The sequence below is a fragment of the Leguminivora glycinivorella genome, chromosome 24 (assembly GCF_023078275.1).
Source record: "Leguminivora glycinivorella isolate SPB_JAAS2020 chromosome 24, LegGlyc_1.1, whole genome shotgun sequence".
NCBI lineage: Eukaryota > Metazoa > Arthropoda > Insecta > Lepidoptera > Tortricidae > Leguminivora > Leguminivora glycinivorella.
Window position 1 is genome coordinate 11,068,367 of NC_062994.1, and position 24,933 is coordinate 11,093,299.

Genomic DNA, 24,933 nt, shown 5'->3' on the forward strand with positions numbered 1-24,933 from the left:
GATTAAAATATGCGGAAATGCGAACGGGAACTGTCAAATAAAGTTTGTTAGGGGTCCATAGTGACATTAATGAACCTTTAGGTTTGAGGTGTTTAAAGCAAAATATCATCATTATTATCAATAATTAACGCTAAATACAATCAAAGCACAGATATTTGTTCCTGAGTCATGGATGTTTTCTATGTATATAAGTATTTATATATTATATATATCGTTGTCTGAGTACCCACAACACAAGCCTTCTTGAGCTTACCGTGGGCCTCAATCAATCTGTGTAAGAATGTCCTATAATATTTATTTTATTTATTTATTTATTTAATTCAAATTATTCTTGTCTGGAAAATATTTCAGCTAGGGTAGTATATTAAGTTATTAGTAGCTAAGATACATACGCACGGCAGTGCGTCTAGCCAAGTTCAACGAAAAACTTTACAAAAAGTCTTATTTCAACCACAGAACTAGATTTAGATAGAAGAAACAAGTTCATATATTTGAGATTCAGAGGTTCAGATTTTATACTGAAGTTGTTTTTGCCTGTGATTTTAAATATGTCTCAGGCCCTTGAGTGTTTATAATAACTTATACTGAAGTTGTTTTTGCCTGTGATTTTAAATATGTCTCAGGCCCTTGAGTGTTTATAATAACTTATAAACACTCAAGGGCCTGAGACATATTTAAAATCACAGGCAAAAACAACTTCAGTATAAAATGTTGTTGCAATTAAATATCACGTAACGAGGCATTGTTTATGTTTTTACACTTACAAAAATTGACGCCCGAAAGCTGCAAGCTGCGAATAAAGACGTACAACTCAGTGGATTTTACTGAGTTCATTTGACGCGCTAAGTAGGTAGATACGTATGCTTGATCTATAGTATATGTAGATTGTTCTATAAGCATATACATCTCTAAGGAAAAAAGTAGATTAAGTACATCAATTTTTTTTCTTTAGTTGAGACATCAAGAGTCTTTTACAACTCTAAAGTTATTTTAGTTATCTTTTATTTGTATCAGTTCGTTTTTTTTTCTTTTCTTCATCATGTATAATTTTTCTTTTTTTTTAGATGTACTTTAACACTTAGAGACTCTATACATCTCTAACATCTCTTATTAATCATAGTAGCTTTGTACTTTGTATAATTTATTGAAATGAATTTCCATAGAGTAGGTACCTAGTCTGTTAATATTTCTTTTTTTTTTTGATGAATACTTTTGCTGATTAAATTGTATCTCGTTTTTTAATGCATGTTAATTATAAGATGTAATGTTTTGAAAAGAAGTGGCCCGCCGAGTTTCTTGCCGGTCCCATAGTGGATACCCCATAGGAAAAACAAGAAAATGGCATCGATTATAGATATGTAGCTAGGTAACTAAGTATATTCTTGAGTCATAAAAAATAGATGGTAGTATTTTTAGAACAACAACTACAGAACCCTGATTTCAAGTAACGCAGAAATACTAGTAGCACTTTTTACACTGGCTGAATGGGCATCAATCAGGGTCTCGGAAAAAAATAAGCGCCGCGCCATAGACCAGTAATTACTTATAACAAAATATTCCGGTTATTTGAAGAGGCACGAAGTTTTTGCAATTTATAAGTTTACCTTTGGCAAGTTGGACATAAATATGAATTCTTTGAGGTAATAAAAATAACTTAATGTATTTTCTAATAGGAATTTTAGGCGCCTTTTTTACCCGAGTTGGGCTGCCTATATGCTGCTGAAACGGCGGAGCGTTGGGAAGACTTATTTTATTTTAGTTCTTCAATCTAGTTTGAGCTACTTTTGAAATCATCTGTGGTACGTGGTACCTATCTTATTACATAGATATGTAATAACCTAACCACATAATTAAAATTTTGAAAAAACCCCCGACCGCGAAATAGTAGACCTATTTTCATGAAACATGGCTAAGAACACTCCCGATTAACTCAGCTTTAAGGCAAAAAAAAATAAAAAAATAAACTAAATCTAAATCGGTTCATCCGTTCGGGCACCACAGACAGACACGTCAAACTTATAACACACTGTCGTTTTTGCGTCGGGGGTTAAAAATTAATTACTTATCAGGAAAGTATTCCAATACGGAGATATGAGCGGTTGACAATATTTTTCCAAATAGAGATTTTGCAAATTTGTGATAATTTTTATTGAGGTTTTAATTCAGATCTAGGAGGAAGTGCGTATTATATCATAACATATCCATATCTAAAACGGATACTTATTTATTCAAGATATTACGTCTGGCATACATTCACCGGCTGAATGAACATCAATACTGGCTGCAAAAAAATAAAGCACAAAAAAAAAGAACAAGCGCCGCGACTCATAATTGTGACAAAATATTTCGGTTATTCAAAAGGGCGCAGACATTTTTTGTGGAGATATTTATTGGTGACATCTAGCGGGACATTTGTTTGCGTTAGTTTTTTTTGCCGGTAATTATAGGAATGGCGGTTTAATGAAGTTATTTTTGCTTAGAATGGGTTTTTGAAATCTGGTATGTATTATACTTATATCTACAGTGTGCAGTGTTAGTGTTACCTATGTAATTATTTTGCCTTTACCATCACGGAGTAGGTATGTTGTTCTATAAATTCTATTCTTTTTTCCCGTAGGTAAGTGGCAATGCATACTAATATTACCAAAACGACAGAAAGGGACACACGATTATTATAGGCTTATTAAGACGCTACGGGAGCGAAAATGCTAAAATGGAAAGGAGTCCCCCTTTAAATTTGGTAATTTTTGTTAAATATACTAGTGTTATTAACTAGATTTATCGAAAAAAAAATGTCCATTAAGAACAACTCAGTTAAAAGATATTGCGAAAAAATCTTTAAAATCGAGGTTCCTTCAAAACTTAAATAAGTTTAAATAAACGGAACGAAATTTGAAAATCTGAATAACAATGAAATAATCTGTGTCGGACTGTTTAGATTTTTTGGCTAATTGTTACCGATCTTGAGTATCACACCGTTTTTTGAGCCATATTGAAAAAAAGGCCGTTTTTAGAAATTTTTGATTGGCTCTAGCGTGTTTTAAAATTAAAATAGCAAAAAAATCAAAACGGTCCGACACAGATAAAAATAATAATAATCTGTGTTGAAAAAATCATTGCTCTATCTTCAAAAACCAGGGAAGAAATAGTCGAGAGCGTTTGTATGGAGAATTGACCTGTATCGTATCGTCTTAACTTTAGCAACGGTTTATGAAAAGGGGGCTAGGTAGGTATCAAAGTAATGTCCGCAAACATTTTTAAGTCCTAATTTTGTGTTTGTGTGCTTTGCAAAAAAGGCATTGTTGACGTTGGGGTAAAAAACCGCCAGGTTAAAGTGGGACTGGGCAGGCCATGTACGGCGTATGCATCCACAGCGGTGGGCTAAGTTAGCTACGGAGTGGGTGCCAAAACGCAAACGCCCGAGGGGAGGGGTCGGCCCGGAAAGAGATGACGGGATGAACAGGACGGATGCTGCACTTAATCGGGAGGATTGGAAATCTAGGGGGGGAGGACACCCTAATATAGGCTACCAAAAAAAATTGTTTAGCTAGCTCACCAAAAAATCACAAAATATCTCTCGAATATGCAAGAAAAATAGTAATTCAAATTAATTTGGATGCACGTTTGTGATCCCGCCAAGTCTAGAAAAATATGCATTTCAAGCTCAAGATGGCTTGTGTTGTGGGTACTCAGACAACGATATATATATAATATACAAATACTTATACCTAGAAAACATCCGTGACAGGAACAAATATCTATTGCTCACCACTGAAATAAATGCCCGTACCGGGGTTCGAACCCAGGACCGTGTGCCCAAGTAACAATTTCTGGTCCTATAGTGGTCGAGAGCACCAAATTAAATCACATTAAATAGTCCTATAAATAGTCTATATTGGTACTGTAGAGCCGATTTGGCGCAATTATGCAGCCATTTAGTGATATAATAAGGCTATAGCAGTATCATCCGTGACGTTTAAGGTCTATAATGGTGATGTGATGATGACTATTGTGCTAATTTGTTGACATAGATGACACAGTAACGCTATTATAGTATCAATTTATGCTATAGTAGCATTTGAGATTCCGTTATACAGGTTTTTTGTTCTGTAATAGCAGTTGCCGTCCCTTTTAATGCGAATGAATGAAATTTCTAAAATAATTTAATGTGTGTAATATTTAACAAACGAGGAACTTTATGAAAAGTGGCGTGTGAACTTGTGAAGTTTAGTGTCAATCAAAATAATTTGGATTTCGTATAATTCCATCATTACTGCAAAAAGGTATGCGATGAAAATTTTACCGTTAAAAGAATATTAGTTTAATGGAGTATTTTAAGTGCGCCCTCGATTTATACCTGTTTTGAATAAAATAAATAAATATAATTTAATACAATAAAATTATTGGCACCATAGTTTCTACTATGGATCCAAGAACTTTAACTATGATCCAGTTTAACTTATAAGTTCTTTATATAGAAAACAATACTTGTTTTCAATGTTTTACTATAGAAAGATCTTCTAAACAATTTTTTTTTTATAAAACATAAACGTCTTCTAGCGGCAAGGTTTCCGTGTTATTGCTTGTTTTGGTGTTGTTGTCACTGGCTACACGCAATGCGTGCGAGCAATGAGGACTTTTGTTCAAGTACCCTTTTATTACTTACCTATAATTTACTACCTGCACTCATAATCATAACAATGTTTTAAGTTATTAATGTTTTATCTCGTATAAGTGAATTGTAAAATTCTTAATGAGATTAAATAATCTTAAACCTTAAACCTTAAACCTTAAAACATATAGTAAACTCAGCTATAACGCTATTGTGTTTTAAAAGAGATACCGAAACCATTATTCCACAGTTCTGTGATATAAAAGAGTAATTGTGACGTATACGGCGATGAGATATAAAAGGCATTAGAAAACGACTATTAACGCTTTTCAAAGCTATATAAACGTATCCTGAAAACTTCATTATACAGCAAAATAGCTCTATAATGGTATTCATATCACTACTACAGTGTTAAATACTGTAGCAGTGTTTTCCAAAGCCACTATATCCCAAAATAGTGGTATAGTTAGGTTTTAATTTCTGTTAAAATACGACTACTAAAAATACTATAAGCGGCTTGTTGGGAACCTTAATAGCGCAAATTGATAGCATAACAGTGATTCCTAACACTATTATACAATAATATTGTTCTTTAGTAGGTTATTTGATCCTGTTATAGACCAGGCCTATAGCGGCTGTATAAAATGGTGATATAAACGTTTACATCACTTCCTAATAACACCTTTTAGCTGTATAACACAACAACTATAGCGGCTTGTCGGGAACCTTAATAGCGTAAATTGATTGCATAACAGTGATTTCTAACACCATTATATAATAATATTGTTCTATAGTAGTCATATTTGATCCTGTTATACATCAGGCCTATAGCGGCTCTATAAAATGGTGATATAAACGTTTACATCACTTCCTAATAACACCTTTTAGCTGTATAACGCAACAACTATAGCGGCTTCTCGGGAACCTTAATAGTGCAAATTGATTGCATAACAGTGATTTCTAACACCATTATATAATAATATTGTTATATAGTAGTCATATTTGATCCTGTTATAGACCAGGCCTATAGCGGCTCTATAAAATGGTGATATAAACGTTAACATCACTTTCTAATAACACCTTTTAGCTGTATAACGCAACAACTATAGCGGCTTGTCGGGAACCTTAATAGCGCAAATTGATTGCATAACAGTGATTTCTAACACCATTATATAATAATATTGTTCTATAGTAGTCATATTTGACCCTGTTATAGACCAGGCCTATAGCGGCTCTATAAAATGGTGATATAAACGTTTACATCACTTCCTAATAACACCTTTTAGCTGTATAACGCAACAACTATAGCAGCTTGTCGGGAACCTTAATAGCGCAAATTGATTGCATAGCAGTGATTCCTAACACTATTATACAATAATATAGATCTATAGTAGTCATATTTGATCCTGTTATAGACCAGGCCAATAGCGGCTCTATAAAATGGTGATATAAACGTTTACATCACTTCCTAATAACACCTTTTAGCGGTATAAGCTTATAGAGCTAAAAGGTGTTACTGGAGGCTTTTATACGACAAGCGGTCACGCCGAAAACCTTTATACGACATCTATAGTAGCTTTTGGCGTCGAAAACCAAAATTATAGCACTAAAATGTTACTTGGGTGGTTAGCAGGCAGGGGCTACGCGCTAGGCCAGACCGGTCGTATAAAATATAAATCCTTTAGACAACAGGAAACACAAATTACACCATAAATCTGCATTTGACTCTAATTGAGCACACCGACTCAATCGTATCAGATATTCCTTTCAACCAAGCCCAGCCAACTCGCCATCAAATAATTATCTACACATCAATAACACACGTCAAAACCCCCTCCGACGCGTCCAATTACACAAACTAACTAAATAATTATCACAATTAATGATCACGCGCATAATTCACTCCCTAAATAAATCGTCTTCGATGTCGCGCTTGCGCATGCCCACGCCCCCTCGCTCTGATTGGTCAATCCCTAATTATATCTTCATGGGCGCTCCAAGAGCTATTTGCATCGTTTAAGACCCTTCAACAAAAAATCAACTCTGTCTAAAGTTGTTGAGGTTGGAAGTTATTTGACGGGCTTTTAAGTGTAGCATACAGTATTGTCAACCAGAAAGACGCCCATTAGTTGAAGCTCTTCATCTTCATTCCAATCAGACAAGTCAAATAGCATTAAAAACACATTCAAATTTAAATTCTAAACTTTCAACAGAAGGTTCGGTTGCGTTCGCAGAGGCAGTTGAAACGCAAATATGTTTTTCAGAAGAGGCAGTTAAGATTCTTGGCTTGGACCAATTTGACAAAAACGCGTCGTTTAGTTTGGTAGTTTAAATTATTATCGCGTGTGAGACACTCGAGACGGTCTTCGGAGGTTTCCAAAGGGTGTGGAGTTCTTTTATGTGAAGACGTGTGGGTTTTAGGAACTGTGGTCCTGAAAAAGTGCCTACTGGTGAAACTGTGCAACATTTAGAAGATTTAATAAAATTCAGATCGACGATTATCGAATGAAAAGTGCAAAAAAGTAAAAATCTTCCTGCAATATTTAGGACATTGAATGCAAGTGCTTTTAAAAGAGGCACGACATTTAAATCAAAATAGAAAAAGTTTAAAAATCAATGACACCAAACTAATAAGTTTCTAAAAGTAAAAACAGAAGCCAAAGTTTAACCAAATATCCTCGAAAATCATATAGAAGCAACACAAAATTAAAAATAAAATAAGAAGATGGACAGCACAGAAGCAATGGACGTCGAAAACGCAACAGAAAAGAACGACAAAAAACTCCCTTTCTCAATAGAAAGTCTCCTTTCAGACAAATTTAATGATAAAGATACAAATGAAGCAGGTGCAAGTGGTGATAATGATAAAGTTTTCGATTATCCGAAATATGATGATGATAATGATGAGTCGGATGATGATAAAAGTGATGTTGATGTGGAGAGTTCGACGGATGCGCAGGAGTTGGATAAAGTTGCTGATTATCAACAATCAAGTGAGTAGCCATTATTATACGGACTTTTTTTTAAAGCTAACAGCTAGAAATAAATGAGCAGAAGACATGAATTGTTTCAAAAACAGACTAAAACATTTTTTAACAGCTCTCACTAAAACATGTTTAATGGCAATATTACTACACACTTAAACTTAAGGTAATAAGGTACTATGACAACTAATAATTTACTAATTACATGTTACATGCATGCTATTAAACTTTTACAAACAAAGTTACTCATACCGAATCGGCCTGTTTTCTGTCGTGTCGAGATTGTCGAGAAACTCGTAAATATAAAACAAATCACTTTAACTCCACGAATTTATTTATTTTCCGCTAGTCCGCTAGTAAAGTAAAAAATGTCCCAGATCACACTGAATTGTTTGCCGAGGCGGAGCAGAGGTCAACAAACGCGTGATCAATTCAATTTAATGATTATTATGTAAGAAATGTTATTTTATTAATATTTGATGTAAATATGTGTATATTAGGTTAAGTTATCCATAGGTAAAGTTCACACACAATGTATATTGTTATATTGAAAATAAATAAATTGAAATTGAAAATTGAAATTGATCTGAAGCTTTCTTATTTACTAGCCAAGGCTAGGCCCGAGAAGCGGCAACTTCGTATAGCGCAGCAGCCTGTAAGACGCTTTCCTGCCAGATGACAAAAAATGTATGTTTTTCCTATTATAAAATAAAATACTCGTACTTAAAACAAATGACTGCTTTTCATGCATAAAAAGTGTATTCCAGTACGTTTCGTGTTTGTGATCTCTGTCGGGCGACTACTATTGGGATGTTTTTGTCCGGTTACTCGTGTGTTTTTCAACGGGCTCTATCTACTCTATCTCATAAACTTGTTAATCATCTTTGGTTACAAATAAATAGGCTTTGCATTTCTGACTTTTTTTATACCACACGTTGGCAGACACAGACAAGCATATGGCCTGCTTGATAGTAAGTAGTCACCGTAGCCGATAGACGCTTGCAGCTCCGGAGGTGTTACTTGCGCGTTGCCCTTTAGAAATCTGTTCACTCCTTTTTTGAAGAACTCCATAACTCCTGTAAACTCTCGGGAAACAGCCGCAGCCGAAGTGTTTGTGGGAGGAAAATCCTCTGCAAGGCCGCGCAATGTGAGACCATATGTATTGTAGGCTCCAGGGCTTGAACAGTTGAACATAGCCTGTGTTTCCGCATGAGTACAATGCAGGTATCTTCAAAGCAAGAGTAAATAGGTAAGCGTGCTCCACCGTAGACCGTATCATCACTTACCATCAGGTGTGACCGTGGTCAAACGTCTACCTATTCATACTAAAGAAAAAACACCTAGCCAACGCCGAGCGGTGCGGTGGTAGAAAGTTAGCCATTGGCATCATGTTGTACAAGAAGTAGAGGCGAAAATCTTTTCATTATTGAACATATATTTACTTTACGTAAAGGAGTAGGCAAAGCATATGAAACTAGGTCCTCAAATTTCAATGCCACTCTTGGCAAATAAGGGGTTGAAAGAAAACTAAAATTGTGACATATATATATGTATTTAATTTATACATTATCCACGAGACCTATTTTAGAATCGGAATTGTAATACAGTCACCGGCATAAATAAGTGATGATTTCTGACAATTTCTCATGACATTTCAAACAAGACGTTAATGTGACAAGGTATAGAAATTATCACATATTTATGCCGGCGACTGTACATATAAATTACACAGTCCCTCAGAGCCGTTTATTGTAGTTATAAAGCATATTTAATATTATTATTATCATTTATTTCAGGCAACTTTAGTCCATAAGTACACATATTCACAAACAAAGAAAATTACAACGAAAACTTAGGTATATATATCAAATTAAATTAAATTAAATCAAGGATAGACATTTACAAGAATTTCACTGTCCATTGACATAGGTAAAAAATTACCGTTTTATTTAAAACAAGAGAAAATACGACGAACAGTAGGACCGACAAACGAACGCTTATTAAGTAGCACACTTGAATATGAATATTTTGTTAGACTTGGCGTAGGCACTGCCGTGCCCCCAGATGAGATCAGGTTATTTTTTTTACTATTTGTTTTGTTTCTGGTTAAAAAATACCTACTAATCCGTAGGTAATATCGGAAGAAAAGTTCCTGCGATTCGCTTTAATTATGAAACAGTTTTTCACCACGCCAGCCGGTAAAAGCTATCTTGATTCTTCGAAAACGTATGGGAAAGTTGCATTTAATCCACGAAACAAAGACAAAGATATACAAATTTAAACGATTCCCTGAGCTGACTGGTAAAGTTAAACTATTAAAAGGTAAAGTTAAATGAAGATTTTGAATTTTAAATCATAATTAAATGTTTATTAAATTATTGGTTTTGATTTTGTTTCATGTTTTGTTCTGTAAGCGCTGGTGGCCTAGCAGTAAGAGTGTGCTTTCGATCTTTCGACTTTCGATCCGGAGGTAGCGGGTTCGAACCCAGACCTACCAATGAGTTTTTCGGAACTTATAATGTGCAAAGTATCCTTTCATTTGATATTTGCCAGTCGCTTTTCGGTGAAGGATAACATCGTGAGGAAACCGGACTAATTCCAATAAGGCCTAGTTGCCCTTCGGCACACCTCGGACACTTGCGATCAAATATATGAAAGAGGCGCGTTCCTAGCACACAGTCTAAGCTCGTGTAGGTGAACGCGTACCATGCTTGTATGGGTGACATATGACAGGTCGACTGTTCGCGTTTTTGACAGGAGGTAACCGAGAGGGGGTGGGTGGCACTTTCAGCGGGGAGCGGGAGTGGCCATACTGTACGATAGTACTCTTTATTATACTGTGCCTTCGGGTTGGAAGGTCAGATGGCAGTTGCTTTAGTAAAACTAGTGCCTACGCCAAATCTTAGGATTAGTTGTCAAAGCGGACTCCAGGCTCCGCCGATGAGCAGTGGCAAATGCCGCGGGATAACGCAAGGAGGATGATGATTTAGTTTCATGTTTTACAGTTAGTATTTTTCTTGTAGGTGTGGTGAAAAATGTTATTACCACCGGGTGAAGGTAGCAAAAATTGTTTAATGGTGCGAGCCTTGAATCCCTCGGAATGCTCATGATTCCATTCTTCGTTTTACAAAGTAGGCAAGTTGCCGTACGTGCCAATATTGATACCCGAGCAAGCGAAAGAGTCCTATACAGAAAAGCGTGCATAGCAAGTGGTTCTAAATGTGGAATGTAGAGCGTTGTGAAAGTTCAAGGCACGTAAGTTAAACAAAATTACCACAGAGTGAAAGTTACACCAACACCGGGAAAATATGATCTGTAAATCATTAAACTTAATCAAATCCATCAATTTATCTAAATATGTAAAAGAAGAAACTGACTGACTGACATATCAACGCACAGCCGAAACCGCTGGTCCTAGAGATTCCAAATTTGGCACGTAGGTTCCTTATAAGGTGTAGAGGAGCACTGAGAAAGGATTTTTTAAATTTTACATCCTAAAAGGGGGTGAAATCTTCTGGGCGAGCTCACTCCATCGTAGGCCACGTCTTTGCCTTTGGCTAGTCTGTGGTCAAGAGTAAGCCCATTTATAATAAAAAAAAAAAAAAATGGGGGTCCAAAGTTCAACGTTCGAATAAGTTTACTTTTAGTACGCGGGCGATGCCGCGGGAAAAAGCTAGTTTTACATAAATTTATGATTTAAAATCATCATTTAAACCTCAATTCTACCCGCCAACTTTGGGCATCAAGTTATTTTTTTATGAAATTACTTTGCACTCTTGTGGATAAAATGTACACTGAGAGAAATTTGCATTGTGAATTTAACAAGTTCGACTTGTTGCGGTTTATCCGTTTGAATTAGCCAAACGTATGTTTAAAACAATGTGTCAGGTTGTTTTTATTATAAAATCGACTTGTTGATTCCATTGAAGTATAATGTACTACGTACATAGAACAGACGGCGCAAACAAAATCTGGGTAGCAAGCGCGGCAGTGCGGGGCGGGGGGAGGGCGGCTAAATAGTCATACGATGTCAACTCCGCAGAGGCGTCACTTTTGTTTATATTCTGCCTATTTAATTAAATACGTACGTGAACGTGCAAGTTAAATTTAATATTAATTCGTATTAAAATTTTCTGTTTATTTTTTGTTTATAGTTATACAAAAAAATAGACAATTTTAAATAACGATTCAAAAAACCCTCTCATTCTGAGACTTATATCCCCTGAGGTATGTACAGTTGTACCATCAGATATATCGAGGCGACCAGGGTGCTCAAACATCTGAGCTGGCCTCTATTGTCATGGCGTTAGAGGGCATGTTCAGATATTTTTGAGCACTGTGGCCGCGGTCCTGGGTTCGAATCCTGGTAAGGACATTTATTTATGTGATGAACACAGATATTTGTTCCTGAGTCATGGATGTTTTCTATGCAATAAGTATTAAGTAGTAAATCATAATTATGTATCGTCTAAGTACCCAAAACACAAGCCTTCTTGATCGAGCTTACCGTGGGACTCAGTCAATCTGTGTACGGACGTCCTATACTATTATTTATTAATGGCGACTGTAGGTATGTACATAAATTAACTGGTTCAAGGGATCATGGAAACCTTTCGTAAAAAAACAGCCATATAGTTACGTACAAATATTATTTTTATTTAATTACCCTTAAATAATATAAGTTTTGTTAACTTTTGCCGCTTTGAAAAATAATTTATTTTCTGATCAGTTTTAGCTTCGTGTTTCATCCGTTTTTCCCTGTCTTTAAGGCCCAGACGTGCAAAACCTATAATAAAAAAGTAAATGTAAATGTAAAGTAATATAAGTAAAAGTACTTAGATAATAAACAATAAATCATATTTTACCTTTTTTCATCCATTAACTTAAGTAAGTTCTTTATATGACTACGCGCCATGCTGCGGAATTTCATTAGAACTGACCAAAAATATATGACAATAGTCATATATTTTTGGTCAGGCTTTATATTATATTCCGCACATCGCCTTTTACTATCCAAGTATCCACACAATGCACACAACGTCACATCTCTCAATTTTTAGTCTTTGACAAGAGACGCAAAATGGCGTCCACTAAACAATTTGCTCAAATTAAAATTTAAAATGATTATACAGTTACTTACCTATGGAAAGTTACTCCTTTGCACTTCGACGTATTGCTTGAATTGTTAGTGCAATATCGCATCACACACGAGGGCATATTTAAATTATTTAACCAGTTTTTATCCTGTTTCGTTTTAAAACATATTACGACCGCCGCGCTTCAGTACTCGTAAGCGACTGAGTGACGTGCGGCCGGCCGGCCGCAGTTGAACGGAACACGGTAGCAATGGGCGATGTCTTCTCTATACGTAGTAGTAATAGCTCAATGGTTGATTCAAATATATTGCCGATTCAAATGACAAGTAGATTGTTGTTTGAACCAAAGAGCACGTAGGCGCTATTTTAACCAAAAAACTTGATGAACGAACATGAAAACTGGTTGTATTTTCTCTCAGTGTAATTTTCTCATCTATTTTATAAAGTACCAAAAGAGCTTTTACCAGTAGGTGTGGTTATAAGTTATAACCTAACCACAAAATTAACACATACAACATCACATACAATCACGCCTGTATCCCATGAAGGGGTAGGCAGAGCACATGAAACTACTCAAGTTTCAGTGCCACTTCTGGCAAATAAGGGGTTGGCAGAAAACAAAACTGTGACATTGCAGTGACAGGTTGCCAGCCTCTCGCCTGGGCCACAAAATTAAAATTTTGAAAAAACCCCCGACTGCGACATAGTAGACCGATTTTCATGAAACATGGCTAAGAACACTCCCGACTAACTCAGCTTTCAGACAAAAAAAAACTAAATCTAAATCAGTTCATCCGTTCGGGAGCTACGATGGCACAGACAGACAGACACGTCAAACTTATAACACCCCGTCGTTTTGCGTCGGGGGTTAAAAATAACTATTGATGCGGACAGACACATGACAATTTCTATGTACGTATAAATATTCCATTTTTCTTTTGAACTACGGAACCCTAAGAATAAAACCCTTAAAAAATCGAATCTTCTCAAACAGTCAACTCTCAAATAACACATTTTTAACCGCTGTAATTTTACACTTAAAAATGGGAATAAAAAAGTCACGGCACTTCGCGCCTTCGCGGACCATTTGCCGTCGCGCTGCGTTGGTGACTACTTAAACGACTTTATTTTGTTTGAAAACTGATCCAAATGATTTATGTGTATTTATTTAATTACCCAGTTTAAAGTGTTTAAACTTTAATAGATATCGTAGGTATAGGTACATTAAAGAAAAAGCGACCGAGCCTTCAGTCTTCAGCTAAGTAACGCGGCTAATATCTTTGCCAGTTGTCATTAGACCACCCGACTCAAACAAATAAAAAAATATGTAATAATAAAATAATTCGAATAATACACAGCATACCTACCTATCAGTGTACCTACCTACATACCTTTACTTTTAGAAATAGATTGAGCGCAACGCCAACAAACTGCTCCGCAGTTTGGCGAAACATTAAATTGTAATTTTTGATAAATCAATAAAAAAAAAATTAAAATTATAAAAACTCAATACTAGTCGAACTCGAATCTTATCAGCTTGTCTCATTTTTAGTCAATTGAGTAATTCGAAACTATAGTCGCTTGCATAGCTGGGCACCGTTAATCAAATAGTTAACTTCGTTAATCGTTAATCCGTTACTTAAAAAGTTAACTTCGTTAATCGTTAAAGCGATACATGTCGGTAGATTTAACGGAAGTTAAAGTTAATCGATAATTCGTTAACACGTCATAAAAATAGGACTTCACTGTAGGTATTATGTATTTGTATTTACTTAGTATCCACCAAAAACCATTAAAACCTGTGACGCCAATCGGTAAAAAACCGAAATGTAATAATACGGTCTCTTCGGGCTTTTACCGCCATTGGTTGGCTAAATCCTAGGTTTTACTTCGGATTGGTAATTATTGGGTCATTCATGCGGTCGCGATCGTGGTGCGTCGGTTCTTCAGATTGAGATTTGACACGACAATTCGATGCTGTGGGCCACGATAACTTGGTAGAGTAATCTAAGGCCCGCCGGACTCGATGCGTCGGTTGCGCGATTTGTCTGTCATGCCTGATGATTGCACTCTATTCCCAGGTTAGTGATCGATCTAGCACGTCTAATAAGATTTAGAAGATCTCGAATAAGTGATCCAAAGTCGCCAATTGGTCTTTAGACTGTTTATAACCGACGGATCTGCTTTTACCGATAAATACTAGGTTTTTCCGTACGAGTACTACGGGCTTTTACAGTAGCAGTCAGGACGTGGTATTCGCGACGCAGCGAGCCGCTTGGGGTGCTGGATTAACGATTAACGGACTCGATGAAATTTAACGGAAGTTAACGAATCCGTTAACATTTTTTAAAGTTAACTTAAAAGTTAATCCGTTAACCGAAATGTTAACTTCGTTAATTAACGATTAACGGATTAACGAGTTAATGCCCAGCTATGGTCGCTTGTTTACTTAAGAGCGCTATGATAAAAAAAGGGCGATATATTGTAAAATGCACAATATTCATCGATAAAATTGTACACTTTACCCATACTAAAAGACAGTAAAAGTACTTGTTTCATTTAGAACATCATATTAACTTAAGGTTAAACAAAAAACATATGGAAGAAAAAGCTTATTCAATTAGTAATGATTTTTTTTTCTGATGCTCGTTTAGGAGAAACCGCGTGAAGCCACTGATTTGGGAGCTCACTCTCACTTGTGTCAATAGAAAAACCTTTCGCGCCAATTTCGCGCACAAATATTTTTTTAGTAACGGTGCCCCACAAAACCCTAACGTCAAAAAATAGGTAATACTCAAATAACACGTCTTAACTATTTAAATTGAAATAGATATAGGCTTGCCACAGACAGTCTTAAAAATTCATAATCTTAAAAAAAAAATTGTATGCAAACTGACAGTTCAAACTGACACTGACAGATCTGTCAGTGTCAATTTGCATACAATTTTTTTTTAACATTATGAATTTTTAAGACTGTCTGTGGCAAGCCATACACGAAAGAAAAAACGACAAGGCCCACTGGTTTATTGGCCAGTGGCCTTATTTATAATTTATATATAATTAGTAGTAGGACTAGGTACTCGAAAAAAAAAAACAAATAAAAAATTTTCAATACATATTTAATGATATTGAGATTCATATTATCTTTTTCTTCTATGACAATTTGATATGTTTTCTCTGAAGAAGAACGACGTATTATTAAGCAATAATATAATTTATTGAAATTGATTTCCATAGAGTACCTAGTCTGTTCATATTCTTTGATGAATACTTTTGCATGTTAAATTGTATGTTGTTATTTAATGCATGTTAATTATAAGATGTAATGTTTTGAAAAGAAGTTGCCCGCCGAGTTTCTTGCCGGTCCCATAGTGGATACCCCCCTCCCAACTGAGGGGGGACTGAAATCTTCTCGAGGCTGAGGCGTAGGGTTAGAGCCGGCGTAGCTTTATTTGACGTTCATATGCGCATTGTAATATGCCTACTTGAAAAATAAATATTTCATTTTCATTTTCATTTTCATTTTTTTCATTTTCAATAAAATAATTTGATTTGTAAGTTTTAACTAGTTTTAAGCAAAGCTGTAATTTTACACTTAAAAATGGGAATAAAAAAGTTGCAGCACTTTGCGCCTTCGCGGACCATTTGCTGTCGCGCTGCGTTAGTGTCTAATAATAATAATGTCTTTATTTTGTTTTTAAACTTATCCGAAATAAGCATTCATGATTTATGTGTTTTTATTTAATTAATTACCTAATTTAAACTGAAATAGGTAACGTAGGCATAGGCACACTAAAGAAATAGCTACCAAGTCCGATGGCTGATGTTGTACGGGAATAGAACCCAGGGTCTTCAGCTAAACACGGCTAACGTCTTTTTTACTAGAGCACCCGACCTAAGGCCTATAAGCCTTCATGCAATTCAGAGACTTGCCGAGCTCGTTATTAAGCTTGGCCATACAAATAGACCACGAGACCCCCCCCCCTGGGGCCCCGGGCCTTTACCACGTGACCCCCCCCTCCCCCTGGGCACGAAGCTGGATCCGCGCTTGATCGGACAGGTATTTAAATATTTAAAGTCACACACAGGACAGGTATCGTCGCGATCGGTCGCATCGAAAGTGCCAGCCATACACGAATAGATTGAACGAAACGAAATAATAAAGTCAGGTAAGTATGAGATAGTTATCGAATCGTTGGCCGCAAGCGTCCACAGCCTACTTTCGATCCATCGTTGCGATGCGTTATACATGCTTGCACGGGATTTTGTTGCGATGTCCGATATCGTATGCGATCAAGTAAATCGTTAACGATATTGACATACACTGTCGATCGGTCGCTGATCGTACAGATACCTATATCGTACCGTGATTAGCTTTAAAACCGAAGCGTCGTAAACGACGCGAAGCTTGGTAGTTTTTTTGCCCACGAATAACACAGTGGTGGGGCAAATAGCACCCGAAACTTGGCCATCCAACTTCAGTCATATGTCCCAAATCGGCATATTCCTGCAAAAATTACGATTTTGATTGATTTTTGTCGATGGGGTTTTTTGTTACATAGTTGACGTTGAAGTAATATATCTGGCACCGGCGGCATGACGAATTTAATATAACTAAATATTTTCCTAAAATTAAATTACTTAAGTACATAAAATACGAACTCTAAGCGAGTTGAAGTCAACTCGATTCGATTTCCATCCCTCGGTTTCGTGCAAAATTAAAATTTTCTATGGGACTATAAGTTTTCGCGCCATTTGACGCCTATATTTTTTACCACTCTTTTCTACTGACAGAAACAGAGACTATACAATGGAAATAATTCGACTATAAAATAAAATTAAAACGAAATTAATTCGATCCCGCTATAATAATTTTTACTGCTGGCCTTTTTTTATTTTTATTTGTATTTTGTCTTACTTAGCAATAAATTTAAAAAACTTTATTGCAAAAATAAATCTTAACAAAACGCGGACTTAATGTCAAAAGGCATTATCTACCAGTCATCTCTTATGTCTCTCTTCTGAGTCTTTTTAACTAACTTTCAGAAATATTAATATTTACATATCAGATCGGTCTCTCGCACCGCACAACATTTATGGCGTAAAGATCCAAAACATAACTAAATTACTAATTTTTAATAAAACTCCAATTTTGACAAACATTTAAATAATCATAAGATGAATAACGATATCCTAAAGCATTATTTAAACGTCGAACTGTCACAGCTACAACATTTTAAAGACACTGGCCACTTTCATGTTTCGAACCATAGACAATTTTTCTTTTTCCGCCGCAATTAAGGGGGAGTTAACGAGACGCGAGATTTACTGCGTGGAACGGATTTAGAAAATGAGACATCAAGCGAGTACGAGTGTGTGCGTGGAACGATTCAAACGGCTAATTTGAATTTGGAACGATATCTGTGGAGTTTGGATTGCTAATAAATAAACGTAGTATGTCAAAAGAGCTACAATTTAAAAAAATGTTATTGGGTAGAGTAATACAAGGTTTTTTGACTCCACCGATGCAACTGATGCAAGAGTTTAAAGTTAAAGTCAAAAATATATGAAATTGTACCACCTACTTAACCCTTTCACAGGTACCTCTATCAAAAATAGTGACAATTGTCAAAAAGTTAACTTTGCTTGGTATGACATTAGCAAAGTATGGTCGTTATGAAATTTAAATTTCACGCCTTTTTTCTACACACAAAAGTTTCTAGACGGACTAAAATGTTATATTTTTAATCCTACGGCCCAACGCGTAACCTTCGCCTTCATAAGATTAAATTCGGTTAAATTAAATATTGTCATATAGACAAGCAAATTTTGGCACTAATTAAGACGGCAAATGTGTAAAATGCAGGAGCGAAGATAGAAGATTATCCCATAGAAAAATTGAAATTCGCGCCTTTCTTTAGTAAGTAACAAGACTTGAATGACTTGATTGACCAACTATGCGACTATACTTACAACAGGGTTACAGTTTAAATAGTTGGAATACTATCATAATTATGAGCATACGGGACAGGAGTATATCTAGGTATTCTAGCTCAAATCTTATGGTCACACTTCTCAATTGTTTTATACATTTTTACTACATGCGTGTAAAAACCAATACCTAAATCCAGTCAATTTATTGACTGTAAAAAACTGTCACTCACCTCTATTGCCTACAGCTCATAAATAAATTAAATGTCCGCGTTTTTTTTTCTCAAATTGCTAGTTAGCACGAGTTATTGCCGCTCGAAACTGTTTATATTTTCAGAAAGTTTATTAGGTTTCATGCACATGTTTTCACCGACGTTTGAATAGCTAACAATCGCGCTAATAATTCACGCTAGCTTTGATCGTTTTGACTGACGAATTTTTAAACGATTTATTTTCAAAAATAACTTTTTAAAAGAAATGTTATTGTTCGCGAATCGTAAATATACACAAATATTTCATTCAGTGCTGTAAATAATGTCTTAATTTATCTTTTGAATTGTTAAAACAATCGTACAAAACCCGTCAGTTGACACTTGACGATAAATTGATGTTAATTGGCCTTCCCCTGCCCAAGAAATCCCAGGAACGCTCCTCCACCGCTTTAACTCGCAAATGTCTATTTTAAAACTCTAATTAATCTACACGCAACATTATTGCTCCTGGCATAATAGATCGATTCCAAAGTCCTAAACGGAACGCAATTAAAAAACATAAGTCACCGGAAATTCAGTTTTTACAACTTTTTAAAACGTTTCAAAGTCAAACGACGCTCATTAAATCATATTGAAACTGAAATACAACCCGTTTAAACATATGTTCTTTGAAATTTCTTTAACGATCGCGAGATCTAATAAATCGTCTCCACATTCATTCTGGCAGTCTACAAAAAGTCAAAAACACTTGTAAAATTAAAAAGTAAACAATACCCAACCTTTTTACGCAACCATAGAGTATATGGTAACTTTTTCGTCTGTATCGTGACGTTGGCGCGCTGTGTATTTTGGCGGGATAATTAGGATGCGTTCACGTTAAACGGCGGCGCTCGATCCAAGATGGCGCTGTCGGTAGTCGAATGACACGGTGATTTATTGCCACTAATTACTCAAGGAGAGGTGTTTATTGAAAATAACTGCGCGGCGACGACACGCCGTGTCCGTCCTGTCTGCCCGGAGTTAGTAATTGGTCGGGACAATAATAACGTTGTAATTATCTCAAACGGTTCCTAATTTACGGAATACGAATGCTGAAGAGAATAATTTGGCTGTAAATAAAGAAAAGATTTCAGTTTGGAAGCGTTTCTTTAGAAATAAATCTACACAATTGTGATGTTCTTAATTAATCATTGTAGAGTCAGACCAAACTAAGTTGACAGCGTTTGATAAGGCAGTTTATGTGCGACTGCAATCCTTAATACTTGTTTTTTTTATGCCTTTGGTCTTAAAAAAATTATCAACTTAGGTCGACAACAGACAGTCTTAAAATTCATAATCTGAAAAAATCATAATCTTAAATAAATCAGATCGAGTGCTCGGAGTTCCATACAATTTCGCGACTGTCCACACACACTCTTGTTTCTTAAGATTATGAATTTTCAGATTGATCTGACAGATTGCATACAAATCTTTTATAAGATTATGAATTTTTAAGACTGTCTGTGGCGTGCCTTAGCTTGAACTGTCTCTATCTCACAGAACACCTCTATCTGTAAAACTTTGCCGTCCGCCTTGTTTCGTAGTCAATTACCAAATCTCAATTACGAAAACAGACTAAAGGGACAATGTTTACTTTAAGTTATGACAACAATTGGCAGCCTAGGTTTACTACAAGAAGAAGCACCCAGATCCCCACTTTATTCATTAAGGGAGTTTCTAGTATCAAGAAGTTTCTAAAATTGGCTTTTACCTGCTTTTAAAATCTGAATAATGATTGATGAGCCCAGCTATCTATTGGCAACAATTTTTTACAAAGTGTTAACTCGTTGACATTTGCAAGAAATAGATATTTGGTTGCTTGGCTAGCAGTCAAAAGCCTAGAACAAAATATTCAAGGTAGGTATGCCGTCAACCGATGAGGCAGAATAAACATGACAATCCGATTGTCCCAATTTGTCCAACCATTTGTCATTTTAGTACAAAAGTAAGACGGCTCAATGTGGTGATGGCCATTTTACCAGTCCTCAGGTGGTAGCAGCTCATGACTCTCATGAGATATCAATTATTGGCTTAGGCACAGTCTTTACGAAAGCAACTAGCTGCCACGATCTTCCAACCCAACGGATAAACTTAGCCATAGGATTCGTTTAGTTTTCTCACGATGTTTTCCTTCACCGAAAAGCGACTGGCGAATAGCAAATGATAATAAGTTCTTTGCAAAAATTTCATTTTTGGCACAAGCTTTTATCGCCGACTACCTTTCCTTCAACAGTCATCTACTGCTCTCCTAGACGTTTCTACAAACCTCTTACTCGATGGGGTACGACGTTTCATGACACAGTTCCTATGACCACCTTTCTGCTCCATCATCAGATCTGCTTCATGATACCATAATATTGCATTGTCAAGTGATTTACATATGCGTGCGAAATTTGAGCTCAATTGGAAACCGGGAAGTGAGTCAAATTTAGCTTCTACGTTTTGACGCACATTCATTCAATGTTTATTTGTGTGTCAATAAATGTTTTCTTATTCTTATTCTTAACATACTAAAAAGGCAAGTTGAATAAAAGCTTATGTAATTATAGACGGTCAGTTGAATCTTGACACTAAAAAAGGCACAAATTCCAAAAAATTTGTGCTCACCGGCCAATTGTCTTGGCGGAAACGGAATCATCAACGAACCATAATACCTACTTTAAAAATGAATCAAAAATAGGGGCGATTTCCATAGAAAATTTTAATCACGCGCCTTTTTTTAGTGTCAAGATATGGCTGACCGTCTATATTTCGGTGATTTCGTATATGTATTCGAAAATCTCGTTGCACCCGAGCTTAGAACCCGTGATATTTAACATCGCATCGCACTCCTTTACCGTTCTGGATTTTGGACAAAATAGGTACCTACATTATTATTTATTAATGAATATTAAATAATTTGTCCACAGGCTCATCCAGAGGCAAGCGCGCGCGCACCGCGTTTAGCGCTCAGCAGATCAAGAGTTTAGAGGCAGAGTTCGAGAAAAACCGATACTTGTCAGTAGCGGCCCGTGGTCGGCTGGCGAGGCAGTTACGGCTTACAGAAACACAGGTAAAGTGTGCAATCTAATGAACTTTAGCCCCTTTAAATAATAAATATTGGGGAACATCTTACACAGATTAAGCCCCTAAACTAAGCAAAACTTGTAATATGGGTTTAGCGATAAGACCGCCTGTTGTTTACCTTTGTTCGAGTTGATTCCTTGTTTTGTATGGTTGTATTTTATCAAGGTGTGCAATAAAGAGTATTTGTATTGTATTGTATACCCATATTATACGTAGTATTTGTATATATATCGTCGCCTAGTACCCACTAGGCGACGATATACATACAAATACTTATATATTACATATGTAGAAAACATCCATGACTCAGGAACAAATATATGCCCTTACCGGGATTCGAACCCATCAGGACCATCGGCTTGGCAGGGTCACCTACCAACTAGGCGAGACCGGTCGTCAGATAGTCGTCAAATAAAGTTTTTGGGGAAAAATATCCGAAGCTTGTCAACAGTAGATAACAGCGTACGATATCCATATCACGCGCGCTATTTCCAAATTTCCTTTCCTTGCCCATTCAATGTCTAAAACGTCTGTTAAATTCTATACAATTTTGGTAGCCTCGCCTAAGGATTCAATGTTATAATTGTATAGAAGTTGGCCGGTTTGGCGTTTAAAAATACTACTGACTACCTTTATTTGCCATGTCATTACTTTAGATTTGTCTGTTACTAAGTAATAATTTTCCTTACAGATCAAAATCTGGTTTCAAAACCGACGCACGAAATGGAAACGGAAGTACACAAACGATGTAGAACTACTCGCGCAGCAATACTACAGCAGTCTTGGTATCGTCGCTCCCCGACCGATGTTCGTAGGCGACAGACTATGGATCTTTAATTACCCTAACAGAATCCCTCCTACGCAGCAACAGCAATGGATGAAATCCATCAACAACATCACACAACCACAGATACAAAGAAGCTTACCCTTTAAACCGGAAGTGCCGTTTCTGCCGCAGTATCCGAACGAACGCTTTTTTCCTGAACGCAACCTTTTGGCACCTGTCAAAGTTCCCGCTCAAACGCGCCTTTTGCCGCGCGAAGTTTATAGCAATATGGCGACGGCTCAAAGAAGTATGGATGTGTATAAGAATAATATTTTGAGTCATAGTCCAACTCAGGAGAACGTTGATCATTTGAGGAGGTTAGAAGAGAATTTTAGCATCTAATATTAATATCATATTTACCAAAGATTTCTTAGTACGTACCTAAGCGAGGTTTTTCTCGCAATAGTTATGTAGGACTATCGGGACATTTAAGGGAAAATCGTTTCATCGTTGCGAATGGTCACAGAAAACTAGTTTTATGTAATTAATTTTAGTTTTGAAATGTTTATATTTATCTTTGTAAATAATAAATTCGTTAAGCAGGAGTCGTTACTTTTATTTTCACTACGCCTACTCGGAAAGGATATATTGTTCTTGCCGCCCAACTAGAGATGGGTAGTGAGTAAATACTCAAGAGTAAATATCGAGTAAATACTCAGTATTTACTCAAAATACCCGTATTTACTCGTTTTTACTCAAATTGGTGGGTATAAACTATTTAGCGTGCTGAAATGGAAATACAAATTAGAAATATTGGTGTAGTTTGTTATCGGCTACTAAGTTAAGCAATCAAATTTATATGAATTTTATTTTATAGACGTGCTCTCCATACATGTAACTATTTTTCACAAAAATAAAATTCAGAAATTACCAGTGTATTATACATCATCTGATAGGTCTTTAAAAACTAATTGAATGTTTCTAAAAAAGTTTTTTTAATAATATGAACAGTTTTGGAATAAAACGATAATTAAGGCCGAAATAATGTTTATACCTTTATAAATTTCGAATTCGTTGTTGGAAAAATATCCAGAAACCGTCAAATCATTGCCCATATAATACAAAACACAAAACTAGTACTATACAAAAAACATCTACCATTTATTTAGTCACCGCACACTACAACTAAATAAAAATATGCGCATACATCTACTATACATTTTCCGTCGTCGCGGTAGTGAATGAAATACATTGTTTCATACAGAAATCATGGACAAATCCTTGTGAATTTTTTATTAATTTTACGTAAATGTGCGTGCCAAATTTTGTGTACAGATACAGAGCCGTCATATTTCGCGCATTTTTAGTTGACATTGTCATCAGTGACATTTGGCTCTTGACAAGTAATTATTTAAAGATATTGGTTTAGTTAACTCAAGCAGACTCAGAAATAATGACGCATTTTGTCAACAAAGATACATATCGTGTATTTCGACACTGCTAATGTAAATCGAAATGGCGTCTCGGTCAAACGACTGACTATGATGCAGAAGATCGTGGGTTCGAATCCGAAGTTTTTTTTAATCATTTGAACTTTTATGGATTTATTAAGTATTGTTGGCAACACCAAGCCTATCCCTGCTACCGCGACTATCATAGTTCATAAAAACCGTTGAAAACCGTTGCTCGACACATTTTGCCTTCGGCCGCCGTCGTGTTTGCGTGAGCTATTTTGTACTTACTGTGCCATTTTTCGATTTTGTGTCGTTAGGTATTAATGCGAGCTAATTGTATGCGATTTGTTCCTTTCGTAAATGAATAAAAGTAAAATGTGATTTGTTGTTTAAATCCTTGTTTTCGTTCTAAAATCTGCCCCTGGTTCCTTAAATCAGAAGTGGGATAAAGAACGTTTCAGCCCACATTAAAAGGAACAAATCTGCATTTGACTAGTGTGTTAGTTAATTTCGTGTTTCATTTACATACTACTTGGCGCTTCGATAGAAATCCGGTGACTTGAGGGTAATCTTTAAAAACGTTCGTTTGTGAAGCTAGTAGTTTTACGTTAGGTAGATACCGCGTATTGATTATTCTGGTAAGTTCGTGCTTAATTTCGGTAAATCTTTATCAATCTTAGTTTAGACGTTCGGTAATCGGTCCAAAGATACGTGTTAATGTCAATGGATGAGTAGACGCATTTTACTGACTAGTAATTGTCTTATGGTTCGTG

The 24,933-nt window shown here is 36.0% G+C and overlaps 1 protein-coding gene across 1 annotated transcript; it reads left to right on the plus strand.

Annotated features, from left to right (window-relative positions):
- The first annotated feature begins 7,012 nt into the window (after positions 1 to 7,012).
- Positions 7,013 to 23,108, plus strand: LOC125238768 (homeobox protein MSH-A). Its single transcript, XM_048146202.1, has 3 exons — positions 7,013 to 7,605; positions 21,784 to 21,926; positions 22,632 to 23,108. Exons 1-3 carry the CDS (start codon positions 7,338 to 7,340, stop codon positions 23,106 to 23,108), a joined length of 888 nt encoding a protein of 295 aa, XP_048002159.1. The 5' UTR covers positions 7,013 to 7,337.
- Positions 23,109 to 24,933: the final 1,825 nt, after the last annotated feature.

Bases quoted from the DNA above. Each gene is read 5' to 3' on its own strand.
- LOC125238768 (XM_048146202.1), top strand. From the start codon at position 7,338: ATGGACAGCACAGAAGCAATGGACGTCGAAAACGCAACAGAAAAGAAC. The intron at 7,606-21,783 runs GTGAGTAGCCAT...ATTTGTCCACAG, and splicing joins TGCTGATTATCAACAATCAA to GCTCATCCAGAGGCAAGCGC. The intron at 21,927-22,631 runs GTAAAGTGTGCA...TTTTCCTTACAG, and splicing joins TACGGCTTACAGAAACACAG to ATCAAAATCTGGTTTCAAAA.